General features: G+C 35.0%; 3 protein-coding genes and 1 long non-coding RNA gene across 5 annotated transcripts in view; 3 read left to right on the top strand and 1 right to left on the bottom strand.

Moving 5' to 3' along the window:
- Positions 1 to 12,299, top strand: part of Gdap2 (ganglioside induced differentiation associated protein 2) — a 67,974-nt gene extending 55,675 nt beyond the window's left edge. For both annotated transcript variants that reach the window (XM_072008570.1, XM_072008571.1), the window contains exons 9-12: positions 5,259 to 5,398; positions 6,207 to 6,261; positions 6,885 to 7,028; positions 7,635 to 12,299. In XM_072008570.1, the coding sequence (XP_071864671.1) occupies positions 5,259 to 5,398; positions 6,207 to 6,261; positions 6,885 to 7,028; positions 7,635 to 7,697 (402 nt within the window). In that variant the 3' untranslated portion in view covers positions 7,698 to 12,299. The remainder of the gene's footprint in view (positions 1 to 5,258; positions 5,399 to 6,206; positions 6,262 to 6,884; positions 7,029 to 7,634) is intronic.
- Positions 11,249 to 12,904, bottom strand: LOC139989892 (uncharacterized). The gene is made up of 2 exons (XR_011800441.1): positions 12,785 to 12,904; positions 11,249 to 12,556 (listed from the first exon to the last, which is right to left on the bottom strand). It is a non-coding gene; the product is annotated as an uncharacterized lncRNA (long non-coding RNA).
- A 121-nt stretch (positions 12,905 to 13,025) lies between these two features.
- Positions 13,026 to 22,096, top strand: LOC139989883 (2-acylglycerol O-acyltransferase 2-like). Its single transcript, XM_072008575.1, has 6 exons — positions 13,026 to 13,242; positions 17,858 to 18,149; positions 18,748 to 19,022; positions 19,411 to 19,597; positions 20,269 to 20,468; positions 20,634 to 22,096. Exons 2-6 carry the CDS (start codon positions 17,923 to 17,925, stop codon positions 20,789 to 20,791), a joined length of 1,047 nt encoding a protein of 348 aa, XP_071864676.1. The 5' UTR covers positions 13,026 to 13,242; positions 17,858 to 17,922; the 3' UTR covers positions 20,792 to 22,096.
- Positions 22,097 to 23,641: 1,545 nt separating this feature from the next.
- Positions 23,642 to 27,907, top strand: LOC139989882 (2-acylglycerol O-acyltransferase 1-like). Its single transcript, XM_072008573.2, has 6 exons — positions 23,642 to 23,786; positions 24,641 to 24,932; positions 25,441 to 25,719; positions 26,676 to 26,858; positions 27,101 to 27,300; positions 27,466 to 27,907. The coding sequence occupies exons 2-6, from the start codon at positions 24,706 to 24,708 to the stop codon at positions 27,621 to 27,623; spliced, it is 1,047 nt and encodes a 348-aa protein (XP_071864674.1). The 5' UTR covers positions 23,642 to 23,786; positions 24,641 to 24,705; the 3' UTR covers positions 27,624 to 27,907.
- The last annotated feature ends 83 nt before the right edge of the window (positions 27,908 to 27,990 follow it).

The following is a 27,990-nucleotide window of genomic DNA, read 5'->3' as shown; positions in this document are numbered from 1 at the left end:
CGTTCTTACAGAAATTCATTAATCTATTTAATTTCATCAATCTTAAACAAAAATCTTCGTTAATCTGATTACATCTGAGATTAAATTGTCAAACAAACAATGCACAAAACCTAAGGAAAATTTCCACTAATAAAATAACACAATTTCAAGCACGATCGTATTAATTTTATTGGAACGCTAAGCGATACCCAGAATTGTATGCAAATTTTCAATTTCCACGATATGCGCTTCCGTGTAGACAAAGGACTCTTTGGGGATGCGAAACGCAAGGAATACTAAACGGCTCTATACTTATTATTTATTTCCTCGACGTGCGACTAATTTTACTTTCGGCCGCCTTGGAACGAAACAGGATAAAAATTACAACAGCGTCGTAGAAGGCTGCTGCCAAAAATAATCTTAGTCTATGTTTATATATATACACACACTATGTATGATAAATACGTCGAAGAAGAGGTTCTCCAAAAATCGTTTCTCGTTCTACTTAGACTTTTTCGAACGTTGTACATAATCGAGAAGCACAGAGAAAGAGAGAGTCGAAACGTTCAACCGGTATACGCTAATTAAACGTGTTGCTGAGATAATAAGATTTCAGGGTCGTGATACAGATAGCTCTCTTAAAACTCGTCGCAGGGCTTAATTTTATGCCACCGTTAAATCATCGATATTTCAGAATACCTTCTTCTTTGATTACATAGAATATCGTAGCCTATATTTATTAATATTCCATCTTTGATGCAGGAGTTATCGAACCTTTCTTAGTCGAGTAGGTGTTGGATATTCCATTTTGTTTTGTTCTTTTGTTGGCGTTATCGAAGATTCATATTGAGGGAATTTTTAAGTACTTTTGTTTTAATCACCTTATATCTTATATCTTAGAAAGGATTTTACTTTAGTTAGTGTTCAATATAAAAAGGAAACTGACGTTAAAATTGAATGTTTCTGAATTTTTTAAATTTCGAATCTGAACTTTGCAGTTTTAAAATTTTTAAATTTTTAAATTTTCAAACTTTGAATCCTCGAATTTGTCTGAATTTTTGCATATTCCGATTCGTGGATCTCCAAATTTTTGAATCTCCGAATTTCAGGCTCCACGTGTTTTTTCAAATTTCCTTGTCTATACATTTCTGAATTTTCAAATATTCTAATTTTTCAATTATCGAATTTTCCACAAATTTCAAATTTCAAATTTTTCAACTTCTCTGTCCCCAAGTTTTCTAACTTTTATACCTCCAAACTTTCGTACACCTTTGGTCGATGAGATAAGCAATTTGATACTAAAGCAAGGTGATTCAATGATTTCTCAATTTTCCAATTCGTCGCGACAGGCACAGGTACACTTCCGAGACCGAACACGGTCATTGCGTCATCATACGCGATACGTCGAATCACGAGGTTGGCGATATTCGCATTTTTTACAAGCAAAATCACGATGAGTCATCGTACAAGAGTACTTCGAATATTCCAAGAATATACAAAGGCCACGCTTTACTCTTTCCGCCTGTACCTTCGATTTCGATTAACGAACATCCATTCTTTCGACGATATCAGCCTCGTCCACGAACATACGCGTAATTCCTATATATTCAGCAGAGAACTCCAGTTATGTATTGTGTTGGCAACTAAGTGATTACGGATTTTGTCAATACTACCTAATGACAAAATCCGCAACCACTTAGTTGCCAATCCAATAGATCTCATGCTGACAATGCAGTGCAAGTAAACTCGACCTCGATTGAATACATTTATATCGTTCAAAACTCCTTGCGAACTTCTACGTTCGATTATCTAGAACGAAACTTCTTACCTTCTTTTGTTCTAACATATTTTCTTCTCCAGTGACAAACTGTAACACTTCTTGCATATTGTGACGTAAATTATAATGCATGTTATTACACATAAAGTCAAATAATAACGAGCGACTGGAGTCGACGGTTCGCGATTATTCAACTATTTAATTATATCAAGCTCGGTATTTACAAAGATGATTAAACCAAAGTCTAAGAATATCGATCGAGCCTTCAACTCGCTAATATCTCGTTTCCGATTTCCTTGTTTATCTCGTAATCTCTCGTGCACGTAGAAAGGGTAATGAAGATGAATTTAAACGTTGAATAGATTAATTTTGGTCAAAATTTAGAATCCACGAAGCGCGATAATTTCTTTCATTCGTGAAATTCTGTTTTTCATACGCGATGCTTGAAAAGATTCTTTCGTTAGAAACTTTTCGTCCCCTAACGGATGTTTCTGCGGAGTGAAAGAAGCAGGGAAAATATTTATGGAAATCAGCAAGAATTGTTTAATCAAAGCGAATCTACAAATCCATTCTGACGAACGTAAAAAAGTATACAATTTACCTTTTTTTTTTATTTGTGAAAAGATTGCGTATAAAATACGACGTCTCGTGACGTTTCAATTTGCTTAGGATCAAACTCTTGACGCAACATGAGTCTTAAGAAACATCTGCGATATGAGTCGCTGATGTTTTCAATTTATATTTCAACAACAGGTAAATAGATATTAAAACACACCGATACCGATGATCATGTATGTACCTTCTTATCGAACATCGAATCTTTGCTTCATTTCGCATTTTAAACCTATTTTCCATCCCTTTCTCGAATCTCATTGATCGAGAAAAGAAAGGGTACAAAATATATCGTGAAACGAAGAATATGAATGATATTAAAAATACGTACACTCATCACACCTTCGACCAATCTAAATAAAAGTAAATCCCTGAAACAACCTATCTATAAAAGGAATCTACATTACGTTGTACAATCTCGAACGTCCCAATTTACTAGAACGCAGAATTTAATATCACAATATCGCTCGACCCACATGTGTACGACGTCGGCCGTGATATCGGATTAAAATACACGTTTGACCCGCGCAGACCTCTTGACGTCACCGACGACGACGTCGAGGAACGAAAGGGAAGAAACATATCAGAGGGTTGGCGAATCTTCGAAACCGACACTACCACCCATTCCAGTTGGAACGATATCTGACTGGAGGAAACGACCGACTTTCTCTTCCTCCCTTTCTCAACCGCAAACTTTTCGTATATGTGTGTAATACTTGGTGGAAACGATATGAATGACGTCATAGAGTAAAGCGTTAAGTAGGGTCATAAATTGATCTAACTGCAGCTAGAACTTACGCACGTAGGTATCTGTGCTAGTTTTGTGAAATAAATTTACAATTTAGATAACGCCTATTAAAATAATCATTTTTGCAAAAACACAAAAATGTAATTAAGTGTGTTTAATGCGGTTTTGCATTTCTGTGCGTCGCAAAGAATTTATACGTGCAGGTAGAAATTTCTGCTTAGGTAAGCCTAACTTTCAATTATGCTTCATAACATAATACTTTATTGATCTATTGTGGGGCATTCATAGCATGATAATTTAGTGCTTTTTTTTTTTTTTTAATCAATGTCTATAATCCTTAGCAGTTACTCCGATGTGTCATAAAATTGAAGCTCTCAGAGTATATTGATAAAACTTGAAAGCAATCCGATAATGTATAATAGAAGTTATAAGACATTTATTGCAAATATATTCTTCATAATAGATTGATATACAACGTGAACAGCGGTTTAATAGAAATTAATGATAAGGATGATCTCACTAAATATCGTAGATTACTGATACAATCGATAATTGATTTTTGCGAAACCTACACTTGCAATAAATATCTTATATTGTAATTTCTACGTACGTACATTCTCGGATTCGTTTTAAATGTTACTAATATAATCACGCTATAGTCGTGTCTCGTTACAATGTTAATGAAATTTCAAAATGTTTCGTGTAACACGCACGTTGTCATTTAACTTCGCAAAAGTTCTGTAAATAAAATCAGATTTGTCCCTCGTCGATATTTATTCTCCAAAAATTCTCTGACATCAAAGGCATCTCCGTTTTATCATTTCGCCAGACGAACACCATCTGATCTATTTACAATAGCAACCCGACTCGTCGATGTAGCAGTCCCTCGGTAAATTTATTCGCGTTTCCACTAATGGAACACACGTCCTTCCGTCTGGTTCCGAAAATCGAAATTACTCTCGTTGAACTGCGCCATGAAATCAGTCAAACGTTACGAGGTACACAAGGTGCTCGCAAACGGGAGTCTTTGATCCCGGCGAAGCGCACTCGTTGTCACGTTTTAATCGATCGCACCGCCACAACTCGAATTAGTACTCCGGTTCCTCGCCCCAGTCACGGGGGTCGTGAAAATTAGGTCAGAGGCCTTGCCACCGAAAAGAGCAAAGCACTCGTCGAACCTTCGCATAGAACTCTATACAGTGGCTGATTTGGACATTTATGAAGATTTTCTGCGAAAAGAATATATTCAGGTTGTCGCAAAAGTTTCTTTCGTTTTATAAGGAAATAATAGATGCACAACATTTTTTTTTTTTTTTTTTAATAAAGCAAAATGGATCATATATAATTTAATAAAATAATAAAAAAGAAAAGAGTTGTGCAATACAGAAACTAACATCTTTTGGAAATATTTCTTCGGGAATAGATTGTGGATTAAACGATGAAATGTAGTTTATGTGTTATCATCGAATGTAACTTATGTCTTGATCTTGAAGAATTTTTTATAAGCTAGATGATTTATATCGTTAGGTGATTTATATCATTTTGGAGAATTGTAACATACGCATAGGAGTGTTTAAGTTTATTAAATTAAAGTCGAGGGTTGAGAATTAATGAGAATTTTAGAGAATAGACGACATGAATTAATTATTTCTTTCTAAGGGTAGTTTTTATTTAAAGACCTGTTAAAAAAAATAGAGACATAAAAAGATGCGAGGAGAAAACAAGTAATTTTTATTGTATTATTATTTTTTTGGTACCTGAATTTAGAATCTTTTTCAAGCAGAGAATTATGAATAAAGATAATCAACTGTTTTTGCTGCAAAAATTATAATGCCCTGTATTACCATAATACGGGTTTGCACTACCACATTTGTCACTTGTATTCTTAAGTTACAATTTTTCTATATACATGCGAGAAAGAGATATGACTGGTTGCAATTGCGCAACTCGCTTTGCTTAAGCTACGTTGTGTCATAAATTTCATTAAGCTTTTGCTAGTGTGTAATACACATGAATCTATTCAGAGAAAAGTTCGTAGAAATTAAAAGATAATTTATATGGTTAATCTAATGTGTAAATAATTCGGCAATTTAAAATTCTGTTAAAAATTTACTAACGAAGAGTTTCTTATTTTTGTTTCAGGCACTTCTGTACCTGATACAGTTGTTGGATCCAATTGTTAAAGGCGACTATGTTATCGCTTATTTCCACACATTAACAACTAGCAACAACTATCCCAGTTTACATTGGTTGCGCGAAGTGTACAACGTGCTTCCTTACAAGTGAGTCTCTTTTCTTGTAATTATTATAAATTATATTTTCGTTGCAAATGAGCTTGCTTCTTCTCAAATCAGTATTAAATGATCGTCATTTTCAGAGAATAAATATCGTGGTTTTCGATGAACTAAGCTGAGATCAAAACTTTAAAATCAAATTTAAGAAGACGTGGATTAATTAACGTTTATTTCGAAAGATAATTTTAATTTGATATATGGTATACTTAAAACCATTATATAATAATATATATAATTATACATATTATATATATTATAATATTATATCAATTATATATAAGACCAAGTATATAATACTAAAGTTATTTTATCAAGATTAATTCATGCAATTAATTTTTTTAAAACCTTTGAATACGTAAATATGTATAATTTAATACTAATATCTATAGAATACAACAGCCCATTTCATTTTCTGAATTAAAACTCTACTTTAAAAATGAAATTTTGCAATATACCTACTTCAGGGACACTTATTTATCATTTCATCGTGCTATATACTGGTCGTAGCAATTAGTCATATATAACACTAATTTAAATGATACGTAATTTTATGCATAATTCAACGTTATGATCATGAAAAGTAAATTGTCGTATTAGATAAACAAAAGTGATGCAATGTAGACAAGGATTTCTATCGGCTAAACTAGTTCTTGTGAAAAAAAATTTTCTATTCTAAATGAAAAATTTATTGAACGTGTTATATATCTGTTAACATTTTTAATCAAATTCATGTCAATGAGTTATACACGTTAAATATATATCAACATACATTAATATTAAAATGTTTCTGTTGCAGGTATAAGAAGAACCTGAAACACTTCTACATTATCCACCCGACTTTCTGGACTAAGGTAAACACGAAACCAATGAACTACTCAAAAATGTATCAATTTACCCTATTGATGTGTATCGATATATGAATTTTAGTGGAAAATTTTTACACATTCAGAAACACTATCATAATTCAGCACAATAAATTTGAATAAGAATCGATAAGGAGTGTCGATAAAGTCCAAGTTTTAAGGCGTAATAACGTCTTCTATTATTGTATTTCCCACATTTGTGTTCCATGTTAATCACACGATCGTATCGAACTTCCTGCTTTTCCGGTAGCCATTTAACAAACGCATTTTCGCGCTTGCGATTTGCAAATTCATGCAAACACATCCTTGACCCTCCGCGAGACCAATTCGTATCTTGTGAACTGGATCTTGGATTGTTAGTGAGACAAAATGTTCTCAAAGGAACCGCGAAATAAGGCAAACGACGATGTCGATGAAGCGGAGGAAAATAATTGGACCTCTCCGTTTTTTTCTTTCTCCTTGTCAATTTAAGAATAATGATAGTGTATAGATCGTTCTAATATGGTTTAATCGATAAATTGAAATATCTCATTGATTTGAATAAGTGTGAAAATGTGATAATATCGAACTTGCGAATGTAAATGTAGTAATTCCATTGTTATCTATTGCAGATGGTGACGTGGTGGTTCACGACGTTCATGGCTCCAGCCATCAAACAGAAGGTTCACAATTTACCTGGAGTAGAGTATCTTTATGACGTGATGTCTCCCGAGCAATTGGAGATTCCTGCGTATATCACGGAATACGACATGACGGTACGGTCTTTTTACAATTCCTTTTATGGTATTAACAAGGAGATACGCAAGGTTCTAAAAACTAGATTCTGAATAAAGTGAAAATAACCGGCATATTATATAAAGTAGTAAAATAATAGAAAAATATATTGAAATAATAGAAATTTCTAGAAGTTCAGTATATATATCACAGATATAAAAAAAAATCTCATAATTAAGAAAAAAAGAATAGTTTGTCATAGTGCTAAAAATATATCAATTTCTTCAAACTTCATAAGATTGAAAGATTTAGATGTGAAAGAGGATGTGTTGGAATAACAAAAATATTAACCAAATTCTTTGAATTATTTTTGATATTCACAATGTTAAAAGAACAGACGTTATATTAAATTGTTTCGGAAATCTCATAGAATGGAAAGATCCAGATGGAAAACAATGTCGAAGAAAATATTAATCATATGAAAAGAATTGAATTGAAGTAAAATATTGAGTGGAAAGAAATTACCAAATTAAATTGAATTAAATATTGCATTAAATTTTACAATTAAAGATCACCATGGACTTTTCTATGAAAAAATACATATTAAGAAGATAATTCCCAATTACACCTAATATGAAATATTGCAGATAAACGGCATGAGGTACTACCAGCCAGATCCAATCTCGTCGTCACCCTCGACGTCCACGTAACTCTCCGACCCGGCCTCCCAGCCAGCGAAGCACTGGACAGAACGAAGCTGTCGGATCGACCGTTCCGCTCGATAGTATGGTGTCCGTAATGACACACGCGTGTTCCCTCGTGTACCGACCACCGTATATCGCTTCCATCAGTTCGGCACGATCACGTTCTAAGGAAATCTGCCAAAGGAGGCGAGTTGCTGATCGTTCAGAGACAGTCGGTTCCTCAAAAGCGGCAAAAGTGCCTGGCGATGGACGGGAAACGTCGAAGACTTTGGAAGATGAAGAATGGTCGGTGCTTCGCGCGACAGTTATTTCCCGATTGGTCGCTGAAGAATCAAGAAACCACTGCCCATCTGTCTGTTTCTCGTTAAGAGTCGCATGCTCTTTGCTAGAAGAAAAGAGATTTCTTCCGGCTCTTTAGATTTCCTGTGAAGAACGTTTGGCCGTACATTGACCGATGCTGGACTGTATCGAAAAAACTAACACTCGAGAAACACCAAAAAATCAATGAAATCGAAGATCGAGGGAGTAGAAGAATCAGGAAATTGCAATTCGCGTGCTGCGCGGATATCGGCTGCCAAAACACCAATAATCAGTATTCTCGTCGTCGTTGTTACGATGGAACGTGGGATCTTGTTGTTCTTATAAATAGGTAGCTATTGTACGGTTTTAGAATCAGAAAAGGAGCGTTGTTGGTGGATATATGAGGAAAAGGGCGTCGACGACGAACCGTAGAATTAAATGACGGCTTAATATAAAAACTGTCGATCGCTTTTTTGTTATTTTCTTATCCGTCGTTGTACAGCAAAAAGTGTCTATTCGATTATTGTACATCGTATTTTATTATGTCACGTCGTTGGTGAATGAGTCGCGGGCCGCTGGCACGCGGTATTTTCGATATATGTAGAAAAAGAAAATTATGAAGAGAATGGTATATAACGTTGCAACTTCTCGGCTGACAGGATGTAAAGAACGGCAGGTTCCTCCCGTGGCGCTACGGCTTCGGTTCTTTAGCGTGGATCGTTTAAACCAACGTGTGGGACTGATTAACGTTAAGTGCTCGTTCAGTACGTACTTCGGGTTTGTCCACGATGGGTCAATTTAGTGTCGTCTTAAGATCGTTCATTTCCATATTGTAATCTTCTAATGAAATGAAACGAACCCCAATGGACGCCTAATCGATTCATATTCGACGTGAATGAGAATGCCAGAAAAATTCAATGGCTGAGCGCCGAGGTCGTACTCGCGGTTCAATTCTAGATTAGATGAAGCAATAAACTTTAAAAGCTTTCTCGCGAGCTATATACATATGTATAGCGTGTTCAGTTCAAATATAAATACACTATTTTACATCTAATTATTAAAATCTATAAACAAATTTTTCATATGAAAGTTAATTTGACGGGAGAAATGTAATTTGAAACTTGAATCATCTTTCGAATTTTTCAACTTTTATTCAGTGTTCTACGTTAAATCGAATAACTTTCATCTAAAAAATTTGTTCACATTTTTTAACAGTTAAAAAATTAATAGCGTATAAATCGGATGTACTTTATACACATATGTATATATTTCGTGAGACAGGATCGTTATACTCGTTGTTAAGCATTTTTAGGAGCTCGAAGTGGCGAAACAAAATGTTGACGATATCGCGTTCGTAGACCGCGTCGATTAGCCCATTTTTCTCGCGCCGTTTCACTCTCCTAAGGGTTTAGTCGAATCAGAATCATTCAGCAACCCACTCAAAAAGAAAGAACAATTATTGGCTCGTAGTGAATGAACGAACTAAGAATAATGGGTTATAATTGACCGTACCTCCGAGTCATAGATGTGTGTATATGTTCTAATTTTATTATTATTAACTCCAAATATAGTTCAAGAATGCTTGATCGTTGAGATATCTTTTTATTACTTTTTATTGTGTTGGTGATGTTCGTTGACGTTAGAATAGCGTTAGAATAGAGTTTCATTGAAACAAACGTGGAATGAGAGATCCATTCATCCCAATAAAAGATCAGTTTACTTGCTCGTTATTCTAAGACGAAAATGGTGTTTTCAAAAACTCATTTCACATTATCCAAACTTTTTATTTCGATGTTATCGAACAAGAGACACGTACTTGAATTTTTTTCTATTTCTTATATCATTAAGTATTACATTACAAGCATATCACGATTCATTTGCGTTGATAAAAACATTTTGATAGGTGTGCATATATGAATTTCCTGTACAGCATGCACAACATGCTATTGACGTAACTTCTCTGAACGTCTTGATACTCTTCTATAAATAATTTCGCTTCAAGGAACCGTATCATGTAATCAGCTCTTTCTAAAATCTTCCACGAACATTCTGCAAGGATTTGACTGCTTTGTAGACCTTTTTTATCATTGACTTAAATACTTCATAAGCCTTCGCCCACCTTGTTGTTTTTTATCTATAAAACATGAGATATTTGTTACGGTCATTAAAGAGTCCATATCTTATCTACTCGAAAAATAATTCCTGAAGTTTGCACAATAATTTCTACGGTACACGTACATTTCCATGATATTCGGTCCGTGTCTCTGTTCCGAGCTTTTTCGGTTTAAAAATTACATACACGGGATACGAGTGGACTTGAACGTGACACGAAACCTTAAGTCATTCGTTTGGTCGATCGACCGTGTCACGTGACGATTCTTTTCGATGATTTGCGTTGAACGACTTCACTGTCCGTCCCTGACAATCGTTCATAGTAAGTAGCCAAGCGTCGCGCAACGTGTCGTCCAAACATCCTCGTTGCCATTTGTTGTTTTTGAAAAAGAGAGATACTTATCGATTGTTGAGTACGGTTTGGACGATCAGACGTTGCTCTTGTTATGGCCATGTAAACATATTGAAGCAGAGAATTGATTCGTACGTTGATGTCGTAGATAAGGCGAAGATTCGTGACAATATGCAATTACTGCGTGCTTAGCGGAGGCTGAGATTCTATCCGAAACTCTTTAAAGTCCTAATCTAGTCAAGTATCGAGGTCAAGTACGATTAGAAACTAAATCAATGGAAATATTGAAACATATTAACTTTACACCTTGGTGCATACTTAATTCAGTAATTTAAGTGGATTTTAATACCAGATAAGATAATTTGCAAACGATGTGCGCAAACTACCGTACTGAACATTTAAATTTTCTACCTAGGATGGGTGCTAAAAAAATAGGATAATCGGAAATGACCTTGAAATCTCGATCACTCGATCCTCAAGAATTTCTTTTAAAAAAATTTCTTGAAAAGAAAAGACGAGAATACAAATGAACATTGAATTATAGATTTTTGCTTCTTTGGTCGACTGTAATAGGACTTTAAGAGAGACATCCGAGCATTAGGCTTTACGCTTAGAAGATAATCTACGGCTTGGAAAAAAGAAAAAAAGAAAAAAATAAAGAAACTAAATCGAAGCCGCTGTTCCCTCGCTTTTAGGGGCTGCGAAATGGAAACGGCCAGACCGAACGAGAAGAGCTTGTAAAACTATGTGTGGCGTTTTCGATCGGTGCTGCTGTACACCTTAGAATTCCGAGATTCACGTTTACTTTCCGAACTTTTCTGGTTATGCACAACCATAAAGCATTGTGAACGATGGCTCGTTTCGCGATCGAACACGCTCGATTGCGAGTCATTAACCAAATGAAGCTCAGAGTAAATTAAAAAGATAGTAACTGATTGATTCCTGTCTAAAAATACACGTTGAAAGTATGAAATGGAGAATTTTTTCTATATATGTATAGGAACCTTCGTTAAAAAGGAAACTAAGGTTCTTGATTAAAAATCTGTTATAAAATTGTTAAAAAAGGGAATGGGCTCAAAATGATATTTTCTTGAAAGAGTAACGCGAATAATAATAAAAAAAAAAAAATGATCTTCATGTTTTCGATCTGGTTTTTTCACAGAATCAAAAAGTCTACGATAAGATCGCCACGTGGATCATCGAGATAACTTAGAAGAGATATTGTTCTATCAATTGTGCTGAAATTCATTGTTAACTGCGTTTCATTAATCGCAAATTTGACTAATTAAACGGTAATTATAAAAATAATCGTTGAACGCAGTCAGCGTTATTAAAGGTGAATTTTATATGAGGGAAAATATATATTAAGATTGTCGATCGTTTAACCGATGTATTCTTTCCTGAAAAAAAAAAAAAAAAAAAAAACAAAGAAGAAAAGAAGGTAAATTATAGTGTCAATCGATTTACACGCAATTTCGTGCGAATTTCTACTTGGCTGTTGTTCTTCCTTTCGGAGAATGAAATATCGTCGACGAAGGAGAATGAAAACACAAACTTTATGTTTTTTAGGCGGAAGTTTTTTACAAGAAACGAAGATCAACCCGGTAAGAAACAAGATCGGAAGCTTCGGAAACTACACGTGCATTATTGTGTGTATACATCGTACGCATTACGATATACCGGTTAAACTAATTGTAATTGTTGTCGCGATGGTAATAGATTCTAATTAATCGAGGTATATTTTTCTCTCGGTGCCGATGCACGGCCTGTAACAGGTGCACACCTTGTCCTTTCGTCTGTTTTTTTATAGATCGAGCAATAAACATATTGTTTCAACAGAAGAACTGTTTAATTCATTTCCAGGCCACGTGACGAGGAATTTATCTTTTTTAGTGGACGTGTAAAAGGACAAAGAAGGGGAAGATACGGAGTACTATTATCTTATCGCTGAAGATATTTATACTGCACAAGTTGAAAATTAGTGCCTTAATTTAGAATAATTTGGAACATTGGGGTATAACATTGAACGACAACTTTGTATTTCTTTTTCAAAAAATTCACCCACGCATAGATGTTCACATCTTGCAGGAAATTGCCTCACCTACAAATTATCATCATAAGTATTACACTTTTAATACTTCTTACATTTTTATCTATCATGTATATAAACATAATGTGCACTGTCCCATTCAAAATTTCTCACAAATACATAAACATCCTCGGCCCACTTATCATAAATATGAAAGCTAAATCTAGTAATTGTTAAAATTCTTCTCCTAATTCTTCCCTTCATAGTTTGTTATAGACGCCCATTATTCATTTTCACTACCTGCACCGTCCAGTTGTCCCCTCAGCTAGATCCACGGATTATCGATCCAAAGAAGGTCAGTACCAAACCACATCAGACGAGACAGCATCAACTCTGAATAGCGCGTTCCTAGAGAGAAAGAACGACAGACCCTTCTCCTTTGTCGTCATTGATTCTACTGCTAGGATGCCTGTGTGGCTACCGAGGGACGTGCGTTTACACTCGCGGCGCTCAGCCAGTGAACGGCGTGACGCCGAGCCGAGCATTTCGTCGCGTGCATTCACCTTCTTACATTACATTCGTCCTGCTCAGCTCATCTTAACTGTGCTCCCGTTGTGAAAATTCCGACACAAAACGAACACTGTCAAACGAAATCACAGTGCGACGAGACTGTGCCAATACAGGAAATCACCGGTTCCGCAAATAGAGAGAGGCTGTTTGGCGGTCACTGCTAGATCTTAGCAGGAAACGGCACTCACGTACGTCTTTCGGCTGTCTATTTTTATGATTCAGTGAGACGAAGAATTTTACGTCTTCTTTCAGATTTATTGATTTTTTTCTGTTTCAATAGCGAAAAGGTTGAGAAAACGTACGATTGACAGAGAGCGAGAGTGATCGATACAGATGCTTTTTATTTAAAAAACTGCGAGTGATTTTGAAGTTTAATAGAGTAGAATCAGGATGCTTCTAAATATACAAACAGATCGGTGTATGTTGTCATAAGGGTCTGGAAATTTATGATAGAATATTTGAGTAACCGGTGTCATTCACGGTTTCCTATCGTCGTACGGATCTTGATAGGACGATTGATGAATTTTCTACATTTCCAATGAGCGTGTCGTATACGAGATGTTTGATTTATGAGTAGTAAAAAATTCAATGGCAAGTTTTATATTTGACGAATATATATTACTTCTATTTTAGTGAATGGCGATGGTGTTGGAAAATTAGTTTTGAGTATCAATGTATCGATGATTAATTAAGTCTATTGAGAGTCTTCTTTCAACTTTGTTAATTTTTTGAATTGTATATGAAGTACATAAGTGGGCATGAATGACGAACTACGAGACTTTTGTAATGTAATACATTACAATCGGAGAATGGTGATAATGTTCTGAAGTTGATTAGCGAAGGTAAATTTAAAATGAACAGTGGATGCTTTTGATTAATTTTAACGTCGACAGAAGTGCTTTTGATGAGTGCAGCAACTTTTCAAGCGAGCTAGCATGAGACTAGGTCGTGTCATTTGTTGCAGATTTCACGTCGTCGTTTGTTAATGATTTTGATTACTTCCTCATTGCCGTGTGGATAGGTATAAAGGATAGTTGAGCATCAAGAAAATTACTGCACGAGAATTTTATAAAATTCTCTGTACCCACTTGTCAAAACAAATATCTGTAAATAAAATTTCTCGCTCTTAAAGCTGTTCTTTCCAGAAAATTTAATTCACCATCTTATACTACATTCATATCGTTGATGCGAATTTATGTCATTTAACAAAATATGATTTCTAACGTGCTTTCTTCGTGTAATTATATATTTTGTCAAATTATCTTTTGTATGTCTCTTAATCTACGCATAGACAAATACTTGACAATTTCTTCGAATTTAACAATTTAGGAACTATCCGCTGTTGTGAAGTATCTAATTTAGTTGTTTCTCTCCGCATTTATATACATTTTAACATTCAGGAAACTTCTGAGACAAAATAGCTGAGGAAATCTTGTTAATTTCTTAGATAAACGACCCAGTGATTATACTGGTAAATACCTCCACCTCTTTTTGTACAATTCCAGTTTCTATTCGATATATTCCTCATTATCTTAGTTCTATTTTTTGCTCGATGAATCGTACAGTCAATCAACTGGACTCTAGACAAGTTGCGAACATGTTGATCATTCTTTAAGAAGTAGGAAGCGAGTCTGAGTTCTTCCAATTTCTCTTCGAACCAATAAATATCGCTTGACCAGCAATCGTCGGAAGTTAAACTCTATTTGAATTTCAAACGAGCGAATGTTGACGTTTGATGGAATATACGAGTGGCATGAAAATATTTGGAAGACCATTGCCCTGGTTCCATTTCATTTCTGATACCCGACCGCGTAAACAAAAGTATTGGTGTTTCAAGTAGGAACTTTTATCTCTTGAATTGATCATCCGAAGATCATTATAACAGCACCGATCTAATGATATAGAAACTCTAAGATGAGACGGATATTTATAAAAAATATGACGAAATGGTCTAAGAAAATTAGTTTGCGATGGCTAGAAATTACATATTTGTCACATCACGATAGTAAAAAAAGGAAACCTTATCGAATCATTTTCAATGATCATCGTTCTATAATCTAATCGTGTGTGAGAAGGAAATGAACAAAGGTCTATAACAAGGTATTCTTATGTAATTCTTGCTATTCTGTAATTCAATGATTCTGAATTCCACGAAATTCTTAGACACGTAACGTTTTGTACCATCCGAATAAATAATATCTAGTGTTTGTATTTACTTATGTAGGAAATGTAAGAAATGCGCTGAGAAGATTTGAAAATAATATAACAAAATAGAAAGGAATAGTTCAACACGTATGTTCTTCTCACACGCCTCTCGTTTTTTCTTTGATCGTATGATCCACTCGCACACAGTCCTTGCTTGGAACTGAAGCATCGCGTCGCAGCTTCGACATCGGTATCGTCATCGGTATCGTCATCGGTATTGACATCGTCAATTCATAGACTTTGCACTTCTGTCGTGATTATATTTCATTTCATTTATATTGCATTTATTTATAATGAGATTCTCGCTTCTAAATTTAAAAGTTGTTAATAGACAATCGATGATCTTTTTAAATATAGCTACATACTTTGGCACGTTAAGGATTTCAATTTTGAGTTAAGTGCTGGGATTATTTAAAGAGGATCCGTGACAAAGAAAAGATTACGAATCGCTGCCCTAATCCATTCATATTACCAAACAGGTCACGCATTTTGTTTTCGACACAACGGAGTTAGACACTGGTTCAAACTGTTCAATGTTGCTTATTACTATATTACTATTCACGGTATTGAGAAAACTAATTCAGCTATGTCATTATCAGTGGTGAATCGTCAGGTGATCATAATTGGATTAAATATGATTTTTGTGCGACGCCAATTACCATCGACATTGAAGAGGAAATCGATAATTAACGACCCTTAGTCGATGAACATTAATATGTTAAGATCGATCAAAGATTGAACGTAATCTGATCGTGGTAATTCCATGCGCTTCAAAAGAAAGAGTTTTCATATATTATGTAGATTCTTTCGTATCGGTATAATGATTTCCGGAAGAAAACGCGTACGAGTCTCTGAGAAGTCACGAAACCAAAGTGATTGATTCTATTTTTGTCTATTTTCCAATTCCATTACCCAGGAACGTAGTTACTAATCAGAACTTGTCAGGAAATATATAAACCACGGAAGCTGAATAGCGCAGCGAAACTCCAACGTGAATTCTAAAGATTAACATTTATAATATCGTCATTTTCCTGACTTTGTAAGTTATGAAATAGAACTGCGCTTTGAACAGCTCACCTGTCACTTTTTTTATAGGAAAGCAAGATTATTTGCCGATTAGCATTATTAAACTGCACGTGGCATATGCATCGTATATCCTTTGGATTTAGTTAATTCTGACGATCTTAATTCTTTGTTCTTTAGATGCTTGTATCGTCTGTTCTACATGATGAGCACCAAACTAGAAATTTCATATTGTAATGTTATTTGTATTATAGAAAACTTTAAATGTTAAATTCCTTCAAAGAAAGCAAGATACTTGTAGAAATCTGGGACAGTGTTTAACTTTTCAATTACGTATTTATACTCGTCTGTATATTGCGTTTGCTATTAAGGAGAAATCTATCGTGAAAGAACACATCAGGAGCACGATAATTCCGTAACATTTATATTCTAGTAACAACCATTTAACTGACTTCGTCAATGAAGATGAGTGATTCCAATCGATAAAAAGAAGAATATTGAAAATATGATAATGACTACGTTATTATATATTTTTGTTTTTGCAAAATATTCCAAATAACTTGATAATTCATTTTATATTTACATCGTTGCGCTTACGAAAAAATTGAAATTATAAAAAAGAAATAGGTTCCCTATATCAGTTATCCCCGCCCTCCTCCTAAACATTCTTATTTAACTTCAGTGAAAGAAAAGATACGATTTGTTTGAGTTACAAGTCATTCACACTATGGTATCGACCTACTTCGAAACAATGAAACGTGACATAGTTACTCCACTCCAACGAGTCGATTCTATTTCTTTTCTCGTGCGTAGCTTTTATAAATAATCCGATTGTATTGCTCGAAGGGCACGCGAATAATGTTCGATCATTTCGACCAGGACACATATTCCCGTAATTTTTCTGGTGTCTAGCGTAAAGTTTACTCGCTTGAGTATCGTTAGAGCCCACGTCGGCTACGGAACAGCCGGAGGAGAATAGCTTCGGTCGTAAAATTTGACGATGATTCTGGCTTGTCATAGGAACTTTCTAAATATGTCTCTATGTCGCAAATTATGTCAATATTATTTATGTCTATCGTGTACTGAATTTCTATTTTTTGAGTGTTGCGACAACCACATTAAGTGTTTCGAAACAAACAGAACTTTTGGTCAAATCGGGTGCGTTAGCTAGCAATACAATTCGCTATATCATCGCAGGAGGAACGTGATTCAAATAAAGTAAAACATTCTATCTGATCTGTCGTTATAAATTTTCGGAACTAAAGTTTCTGGTATTTGTAATAACCATGACGAAATATAGACTTTGAAAGAGTTATTCCACTTATTTCAAATCTTTCATAATTCCTTTGCGATAATGATCTCTTTCAATATTTCATCAGTTGGATACACACGCATGTAATCGTTTCTATTCATTTTATGAATATTTAATCTTTCAAATATTTAATCATCGTTCGTTTTTACTTGTTTTCATCTCCAATTCTTTCGTTTTCAATCATTTAGCTCCTATTTGTTATACAATTTGATAATATCTTGATATGACGTTTTATAATAACGATATTACGAATTTATTATTAGCGGGTCCAAAAGAGAATCGCTGAATTGATGCTATTGTAATAAGAGGAGAAACTCAGAGAAATACGATGGAAATTCTGGGAGTCAAATTCGCTCCGTTAAACGTTCCATTAAGTCGGAGATTAGAAACGCTCTCAGCCGCGCTTTGGATCCTAATTTTTGCGTTTGGATACTTCGCGGGATATATTCTTACCGCCTATTTTCTTTTCTTCACCCAAACCATGCGTTACTTCATATTGCTTTACTTCGTCTGGATGTATTACGATTGGGACAAGTTCGATATAGGCGAAACACGGTAAGTTCGACATTCATTTGCTTATTTATTTCTTTATTTATTTATTTTATTTGCAAGCTTCAGCCCTATGTTACAAAATAAACAAAAGGAACTACATTGTTCAACGTAGAAGTAAAGGAATAAATACAGAAAATAATGTAATATAATAATCTGTTAAGAGTTACATTACTGCGAAGCTTGTCGATGAACACGTAGAAAGAACCAACGAAGAATTTGAATTGTCTAAAAATATCATTACGTATCTGCGATATCTTTTAGAAAAATTGATATTAAGATCTTATCCTTTGATAAATATGACTTAGATAACGAATCGATAATATACCTTCGGCTTACATAAACGAATAAATAAGGAATGAAACGCGACTTGATAAGCGCGTTGAGTAAGATACAAAATATTGATTCAGTTCAGTTATATGGGACGATTAGCATTTTACTTCTTTAATTGGAAAAAAACATTATTTATATTGGAGATTTAATAAGTTTTATCCATAATATATGCTGTTTCGAGCAATAAACATTTCATTTGAATATTGAACTCGTTTATTTATATAATCATGGGTGGAAGTGTGACTTAACGAGTTGGATTTCTGTACTACAGGCGGAAATTCCTGCGGTGGATTAGAAGCTGCGCGTGGAACCGATACTTCTGTAACTACTTTCCTATAAAATTAGTGAAAACCACTGATTTGGATCCGAACAAGTTGTATTTATTCTGTAGTTTTCCGCATGGGATCCTATCGTCAGGAGTTTATGGCGCATTCGGAACAGACATCATCGGCTGTAGAGAACTTTTCCCGGGTCTCGAATTTAGAGTCGTCGTACTGAACCAACACTTTAAAGCGCCGCTTTTCCGCGAGTATTGTCGCGCCAATTGTACGTATCATTTATTACTTTTTATTTGGCCATTATATGTAAATAGCTGGTGCAGTTACATATCTCATGTGGCAAAAAGACGTAGGATAAACGATACTTCATAATTGAAATATTTTAGACTGTTTCTATGATGTACCTAATATACAAATGTTAATATAAGCATATACTATTGCCGGAAAATTTCTGTTATTTGTTAAATAACAAAGTATTAAATCACTGTAGCAAGCAATAATATATAACACCGATATTCTTTCTTTATATTCAGAAACATTTCTTAAATCGTCATTCCACGAAATGTAGATTTCTTTTTGAATTTATCCGGCTTCTGTAATTTTATATTTTTGTTACTTCGCCACCAACGATTTACTATGGTTCGATTAAAATGCAGCCGCTATTGGAAGCAGTTCAGAAACCATGACACAACAACTATCAACAAAACCTTCGCCACCATACACAGGAAAGGCGACAGTCCTGATCGTCGGTGGAGCGGCAGAAGCATTCGAATGTAAGCCGGGAACTTATCGCATCCTAATAAAAAGGAGGAAAGGCTTCGTAAAGCTCGCGCTGAAAAATGGGTTAGAATTATCATTGTTTTCGTTGATTCGTATCATAAGCTCATGAGAACATGAAACAACAGAAACCTTGTCTCTTAAAATGTTAAAACCCTACGCAAATGTGATTCCCTCTGTATAAAGTATACTCACCTTTAACCTTTAACTTATTAACATTTTTATCAGTATGCATAAATTAATTGAGTCTCGACGAAACGAATCGCTAATTCACAATAAAATTAACCCTCAGCTGACATCTGTGGATTAAAATAGATAATTTTACTTTATATTCTATGGTTCACGTGATAAATGTCATTAACGAACTTTATCGCATAAAGTAGAAGATAAACGATAAAGACTCAATAAAATACACTGTACAATTGTCCATCACGATTCCAATATTCTGGCCGTTAAACTGCCGATTTTTATGCACATTCCTATTTTTATAAATCTAATGAAACAACTACATAGAAATTTATTTCATCCGCTGTATGTTGTGTTTTCGGTATTTTATACACTTTTGTATATTGTGTGCGCTGCACATTTTTGCAATCTTAAATTCTCTCTGAACGCATAGAAATCTGCGGTACAATGATAAACATTATGACTCAACAGTCGACTGAGCGTTTGTTATGGATTAACCACGGTATTGCAATTACAGTATCGTTGAAACTCATGGAATTCGTTTGTTTCAGAAACCCTCTGGTTCCTGTTTGTTCATTCGGGGAAACGAACATTTACGATCAATTGACCTGGCCAGATGGCTCGTTCATGAAGAGACTACAGGAGTACATTCGTAAGAAGATCGGTATTGCACCAATTGTACTAATTGGTCGAGGATTATTCCAATACAGTTTCGGTATTATCCCTCAACGGAAGCCAATTACTGTCGTTGGTAAGTGTTCAAAGCTAAGAAATATCTAGCTATATAATACTATAATCTTTCGAGAAGTATAACTTTACGGAAGAGACTTCGGTGTTTGGAATACGTTTGAAAATTGTTATTTTCTCATGGAGGAAATTTCAAGCTTCTTTAACGCGACGTAATTTTTTTTCTCAGTCGGTAGTCCGATGGAGTTACCAAAGATAGAAGAACCAACGAGAGAACAAATCGAGGAATATCACGAGAAATTCGTCGAGCACCTGGTGAACTTTTTCGAGAACGAGAAACACAAGTACATCGAGAACGCGGATTCGGTGCATCTTGAGTTCGTATAGTGATATCACGAAATAATGACAATTTATAACGGATCCGCGTTAGTGATTGTTCGAAGGACCAAGAAATTGCTCAATTATAACCGTATAACGTGTATGTATGTATTAAATAAGTTTTAAGGTGTGAAAGAGTTGAGCAGTGTATGGACAATCGTTAGCCGATGTAGTCAATTTGATAATTACGTGACTCAAGAACTTTGCGTAGAAAAGAGTCGATAGAGTTATAATATCAGGAATAAGGGCCGAAGAGATATACAGTATGTCCAGTTTAAATGTACGCGCATTACCATACCTCTAATTGTTAGAAATATGAATAAACTTTTGTATGAAGGTTTTACTGTCGAAGAAAATTATCCAAATTTTGTTTCATCAATTTCTTTCAATCCATCGTTTAATTCATCATCGAATGAAATAACTTTTATACGAAGAGTACGTTTGTATTTTTAATAGTTGAAGAAACATTAGCATTCAGACGTATGTATTTAAACTGAACATATTTCATATAAAATTATACCTTTTCCATATGTAATTATACTTTTACTTGGAAACATATATGTTTCATGAGATGCGGACGTTAAGAATTTTTAGGATCTCGCGCTGCCGAAACAGAATATTTTAGTTAGATGTAAGCAACATAAATCGATCTACTTGTCACGCATTTTTCCACTCTGTTTGAGTCTTAAGTTCAAATCGCAAGTTATTAAATACGTTCTTAGCGAGCGATTTCTCTTCGATGATTGCTTGTACGAAATCAGGGATTTTAAGAACCGTTGATACTACAATAACTGTACATATTTATAAAGCAGATAACAGAGAATGTAAATTAGAATAGTTATTATGTACTCTGTGCATGTGACTTGGTGACGAAGCTATAGTGTCTACTTTTTTCTAATTTTCATAGAATCTTACGTGACCTCTAAAATGACCTATTTCTTTGGACTTCTAGGAAGATATACCTAAATGAAATAGAGATATACGTTTACGCGTGGTGATAAATAATCACACGCATTAAAGCCTCGTATGTGCCAATAAGCGAAACATGACAGACCTTTCGCGGTATAGCTGATAAACAAATGTACAAACATATTTGTTGATAAAATGAAATGGAACATTCTTTGTATATATAGCAACCTTCGTTGCAAACAAAACCGAGTCTTTTTTATAAAACATCTATTGTTAGAAATTGTTAAATAGATTCATACAAATTGTTATGCACTACAATGCGTTATAGTATGTGCACGTCCTCGATTCAGTGGTTAAATTAATTGAACTTGTCGCGATAATAATACAGTAAATACGAATAATTAATCGAGGTATATTTTTCTTTTGGTATCGATGAACTCTAATAGATGCACACCTTTCCCTTTCATCAGTTTCTCCTTTTTTTTTTTTTTTTTTTATATGTGGCGGCACTCGATAGTAAATACCACCGGACGACACCAACTAGTGTCGAACGATAGCAGCGCAGTAATTAGCGCCTTAGGTTACGAACGTTCGGGACCCGGGTTTAAATCCCGACGACCGGAGACCGATTTTTCTTCCGCGGCGTCTAAAGTGAGAAGAAAAAGCAGCAGTACCATAACAGCGACATCTACACTAGAAACACACAACTATCACGGCCTATCCACCAGATATATATATATATCGATCGTGCAATAAACATATTGCCTCAACAGAAGAATTGTTTGGTACGCTTCTGGTACACGCGACGAGGAGTTCGTCCTTTTCACTGAAGATATAGAAGGAAAAAAAAAAGGAAAGATAGGGAGTACCATTATCTTATTGCTAAAGATACTTTTATTCTAGCGAAGCTTAAAATTGGTGCTTTACTAATGAACAATTATATTTATTTAATTAGTGTCTTTGAATAATTATGCCGTAGGAATATGACGTTGCAAGACACTCTTACGAGGCAATGGAAAAATATTTCCTCTTAAATATTGTGCAGAAATTTGCATGGAGAATTTTATGGAACATTTGATTAGAGAACATTGGGGAGATTTTACCAGACTGCTAAAATAAGAAGTATGCGTAACAACACTACAGTACAGATGAAGCCTGGAAGTAGATACTCGTCAGAAAGTGGAACGTCTAAAGGTCGTAATCCTTGTACGTATTCCTTCTTAACTCAACATATTTAACTTTTCCTATTTTCTTTATTCTTCTTAATTTAATTAAAAAATTCATAATGTCGCTAATGCAAAAATCGATACCGCTGTTATATGCCTAAGAGATTCTTGTCTTTCTTTTTGTATTTCTTTTTGGAAAAATTCAACCACGCATAAATGTTCACGCTTTGCAGAAAATTACTGTACCTACTAATTATCATAATAGGTATTACGCTTTTAATACATCCTACGTTTTTCTCTATCACGTAGATAAACATTGCGTGCACACTCCCATCCAAATCTTCCGATAAATGCATACAAATCGTTGGTCCACTTATCATAAATATGAAAGCTAAATCTAGTAATTGTTAAAATTCTTTTGCTAATTCTTCCGTCCATAGCGTGTTGCAAACGCCCATTATTCATCCTTCGCAACTACCACCGTCCAGTGATTCGATCAGCTGCATCAACGGATTATCTATCGAACGGATCGATCAGACCTAATCTGCATCGGACTAGCTGGCATCGATTTTCAACATCTCCTTCCCACAGAGGAAGAAAGGCGGAGCATTCTTCTTTCTCGTAATTAATTTACCCCTGTTGCAGAAATGCCGCTTGGCTATCGAGAAACACGTGATTGCATTCTCGAACACTTGCACACGCCGCTCAGAGTACACAGTGTGACGCCGAGCCGTGTATTTCGTCGCGAGCATATATCTTCTTTCCTTCCTGCCTTGTGTTCGCCATTTCAACCGTGTTCTCGCGGTGGAAGTCCGTCTCCAGTATCAGAACGCATCACAACAGTGTCGTAAACGGAAATCGCCGACTTCGCATATAGACGGAGGCTATTTGGCAGCCACTGATAAATCGTGCTAGGAAACGACACTCAGGTACGTTTCTTCATAGTCTAGTTTTGGGATTCGGTGGAACGGAGAGCCGTTTCATTAACTTTTTCAAATAGATTCAGACAAAATGTGACTTAAGACAGTCGAAGAGATTTTTTGATTAAATGAAACTGCGAGTAACATTGAACATCAACTTAAAGGAATTCGGATACTTTTTAATATTAAAATAACTTGCTGACTAGTACACATTAAAATACATTGGTTTGGCTGTAGCTGCTTTTCTTGAAAACAAAAAAAAAAAAAAAAGAAAAAGAAAAGAATAAAATCTTGCATCGCCCATGCTGTTCGCCAGACTTAGCAGCATGTGATCATTTAACGGCGTTACGAATTTATGTAGCAACGCAAGGGAAACGTTATGGCAATATTCACGACATTCGGATGATTGAAGATGGATCTTCAAAGACATTACATAAAAAGAGGTGCAAAGATGCTCGGGTGCGTTAGCTAGCAATGCGATTCACTATATCATCGCAGGAGGAACGTGATTCAAATAAAGTAAAACATTCTATCTGATCTGTCGTTACAAATTATCGGAACTAAAGTTTCTGATATTTGTAATAACCATGACGAAATATAGACTTTGAGAGAGTTATCCTACTTATTTCAGACCTTTCATAATGATCGCTTTCAATATTTCATCAGTTGGATATACACGCATGTAATCGTTTCTATTCATTTTATGAATACGATTCTCTTTCGAATATTTAATCATCGTTCGTTTTTACTTGTTTTCATCTCCAATTCTTTCGTTTTCAATCACTTAGCTCCTATTTGTTATACAATTTGATAATATCTTGATATGACGTTTTATAGTAACGATATTACGAATTTATTATTAGCGGGACCAAAGGAGAATCGCTGAATTGATGCTACTGTAATAAGAGGAGGAACTGAATGAAATACGATGGAGATTCTTGGAGTGAAATTCGCTCCGTTAAACGTTCCATTAAGTCGAAGATTAGAAACGCTCTCAGCCGCGCTTTGGATCCTAATTTTTGCGTTTGGATACTTCGCGGGATATATTCTCACCGCCTATTTTCTTTTCTTCACCCAGACGATGCGCTACTTCGTATTGCTTTATTTCGTCTGGATGTATTACGATTGGGACAAGTTCGATATAGGCAAAAGACGGTAAGTTCGAAACAATCTTTTATTTATTTATTTATTTTATTTGCAAGCTGCAGTCCTATGTTACAAAATGAACAAAAGGAACTACATTTTTAAACGTAGAAGTAAAGGAATAAATACAGAAAATAATGTAATATAATAATCTGTTAAGAGTTACATTACTGCAAATCTTGTCGATGAACATGTAGAAAGAGCCAAAGGAAAATTTGTGTTAGCTACTAATATCATTACTTGCCTGCGTCATCTTTTAGAAATAGGAATATTAATATGAAGATCTGACCATTTGATAAATGTCATTTAGATTACGAATCGATAATATTCCTTCCCGTTACATAAACGAGTAAATAAGGAGTGAAACGCGACTTGATACGTACGTTGGACAAGAATCATAGAAAAAATTTATGCAAATCAGTTCCCGAGCGAATAAAAATTTCATTAGGATACTAAAGCCATTTATTTATGCAATCATCGGCGGAGATGTGACTTAACGAGTTGGATTTCTGTACTACAGGAAAAAATGCCTGCAGTGGATTAGAAACTGCGCGTGGAACCGATACTTCTGTAACTACTTTCCTATAAAATTAGTGAAAACCACTGATTTGGATCCGAACAAGTTGTATTTATTCTGTGCTATCCCGCATGGGATCCTATCGACAGGAATTTATGGTGCATTCGGAACAGACATCATCGGCTGTAGAGAACTTTTTCCGGGTTTCGATTTTAGGGTCGTCGTACTTGATCAATTGTATAAGTCGCCGCTTTTCCGCGAGTATATGCGCTCCAACTGTACGTATTGTTTATTAATTTTTATTCGACCACACAGTGTATGTACGCTTACGCTATTATTCATATGTATTGAGACACTTTGTTTCACTAACAGTATTTGAATTTCAGCACAGCGTATGAGGATAATTAATTAATAATTTGGCAAACAGTATTCCTTATCTTTTATAGAATGAATCGACTACAAATTTTCATGAAATATTGAGAAACATGGCAATACTGTTTCTTACTATTTGTTATATATGATACATATTTGCTACATTTACATATAAATACCTCTTTTTGGAATAAGCAGATGAAAAATTTATTTTACGTAGTAATATACACAACCTATCTATCAATTTAGAAAAAACTTCTTCGCCTGATTTATAATTCAAAAATTAAAGAATCCGCAAAGAAGAAGCTTGCCAAGTAACAATATCGTTTTTACATGTTTTAATGATTTCTAACGTTAATTTTACTACTGGAGATTGCATCTTAAATCGAATCTTAATATCCTTTAACACGAAGAGTAAACTCATTGCACCATGTTTTGCAAATACATCTTTCCTGAGACATATAAATATCTGATGTTCGTTAATGACGATCATTTCTGAATGCGATGTATATTTTTTCCAACTTGTTCGTGCAAAAAAAGTGATCGTCACCGGTATAAATTGGCTCTAGCGTAAAAGACATATTTTATAGGTGAAATACTTTGAACTGTTTGTAGAATGTACCTACTATACAATTGTTAATGCGCATACGTCATTGCTGTATGATTTCTATTAATGAAATGACAAAGTCATAAAACACAAAGTACAAGGTCCTAACATCTCTTAAATCGTTATACCAACCTTTCAACGATTTCTTTTTGGTTTTTGACATCTCTAATCTTACATCTTTGCTATTTTGCTACCAAATAACTATTATTATTCAACCATTTAATTATGACTCATTTGAAATCGGTAAACAAATAGGCAGTCTTCCGAGTAGTGCAGAATGCATGAAACAACTACTATCGACGAGACCTTCGCCACCGTACACCGGAAGGGCGACGATTCTGATCCCCGGTGGTGCGGCAGAAGTATTCGAATGTAAACCGGGCACTTACCGCGTCTTGATAAAAAGAAGAAAAGGCTTCGTAAAGCTCGCACTGCAAAATGGGTCGGTATAATCTTTCTTTTCGTTCGCTCGAATCTTAATCCCATGAGAATTTAAAACAGTAGAAACCTTGTCTCTTTGAACCTTGTGCCTGTACACAAATCTAGTGTAGCGTGCATGAAGTATAGTCACTTGTACATGATTGGATTCTAACTTCCATATAGAGGCATAAAAATCAGCGGTTTTATCAAGAGCATCTGTCACTTAAAAACCAAAGTGTCACTTGCGGAATTCGTTTGTTTCAGAAACCCTCTGGTTCCTGTCTGTTCATTCGGAGAAACGGACATTTACGATCAGTTAACCTGGCCAGATGGCTCGTTCATGAAGAGACTACAGGAGTACATTCGTAAGAAAATCGGTATACCGCCGATTCTACTGGTTGGTCGAGGATTCTTTCAATACAGTTTCGGTATTATCCCTCGACGGAAGCCAATTACTGTCGTTGGTAAGTGTTCAAAGCTGAGAAATATCTAGTTATATAATACTATAATCTTTCGAGAAATATAACTTTACGGAAGAGACTTTGGTGTTTGGAATACGTTTAAAAATTGTTATTTTCTCGTGGAGGAAATTTCAAGCTTCTTTAACGCGACATAATTTTTTTTCTCAGTCGGTAGTCCGATGGAGTTACCAAAGATAGAAGAACCAACGAGAGAACAAATCGAGGAATATCACGAGAAATTCGTCGAGCACCTGGTGAACTTTTTCGAGAACGAGAAACACAAGTACATCGAGAACGCGGATTCGGTGCATCTTGAGTTCGTATAGTGATATCACGAAATAATGATCGTTTATAACGGACCCACGCAGTGATTGTTCGAAGGTCCAAGAAATTGCTCAATTGCTTAAACGTGTATTGATGTTTTTTTTTTTTCGGCTCACGAGATGGAGAATTTGCTGTTTCCAATGAAGACATGAAAGGAGAGTAGAGCAAGATATGGAGTACAATTATTTTATCGCTGAAAGTATTTATACTATTTAAGGGGGAAATTATATAATATTTTAAATATTTTGTGATACTTTGAATGTGGTTGGAGCTTGGAGATACTGTTACGGGGATACTGTTATTGATTTAATAATATTAGCTATGAAATGTTTTGTAGAAATTTTAGTAAAAAATTGTATAAAGTATTTG

The sequence above is a fragment of the Bombus fervidus genome, chromosome 8 (genome assembly GCF_041682495.2).
Source record: "Bombus fervidus isolate BK054 chromosome 8, iyBomFerv1, whole genome shotgun sequence".
Classification (NCBI taxonomy): domain Eukaryota; kingdom Metazoa; phylum Arthropoda; class Insecta; order Hymenoptera; family Apidae; genus Bombus; species Bombus fervidus.
This window is presented reverse-complemented; position numbering and strand designations above follow the sequence as displayed.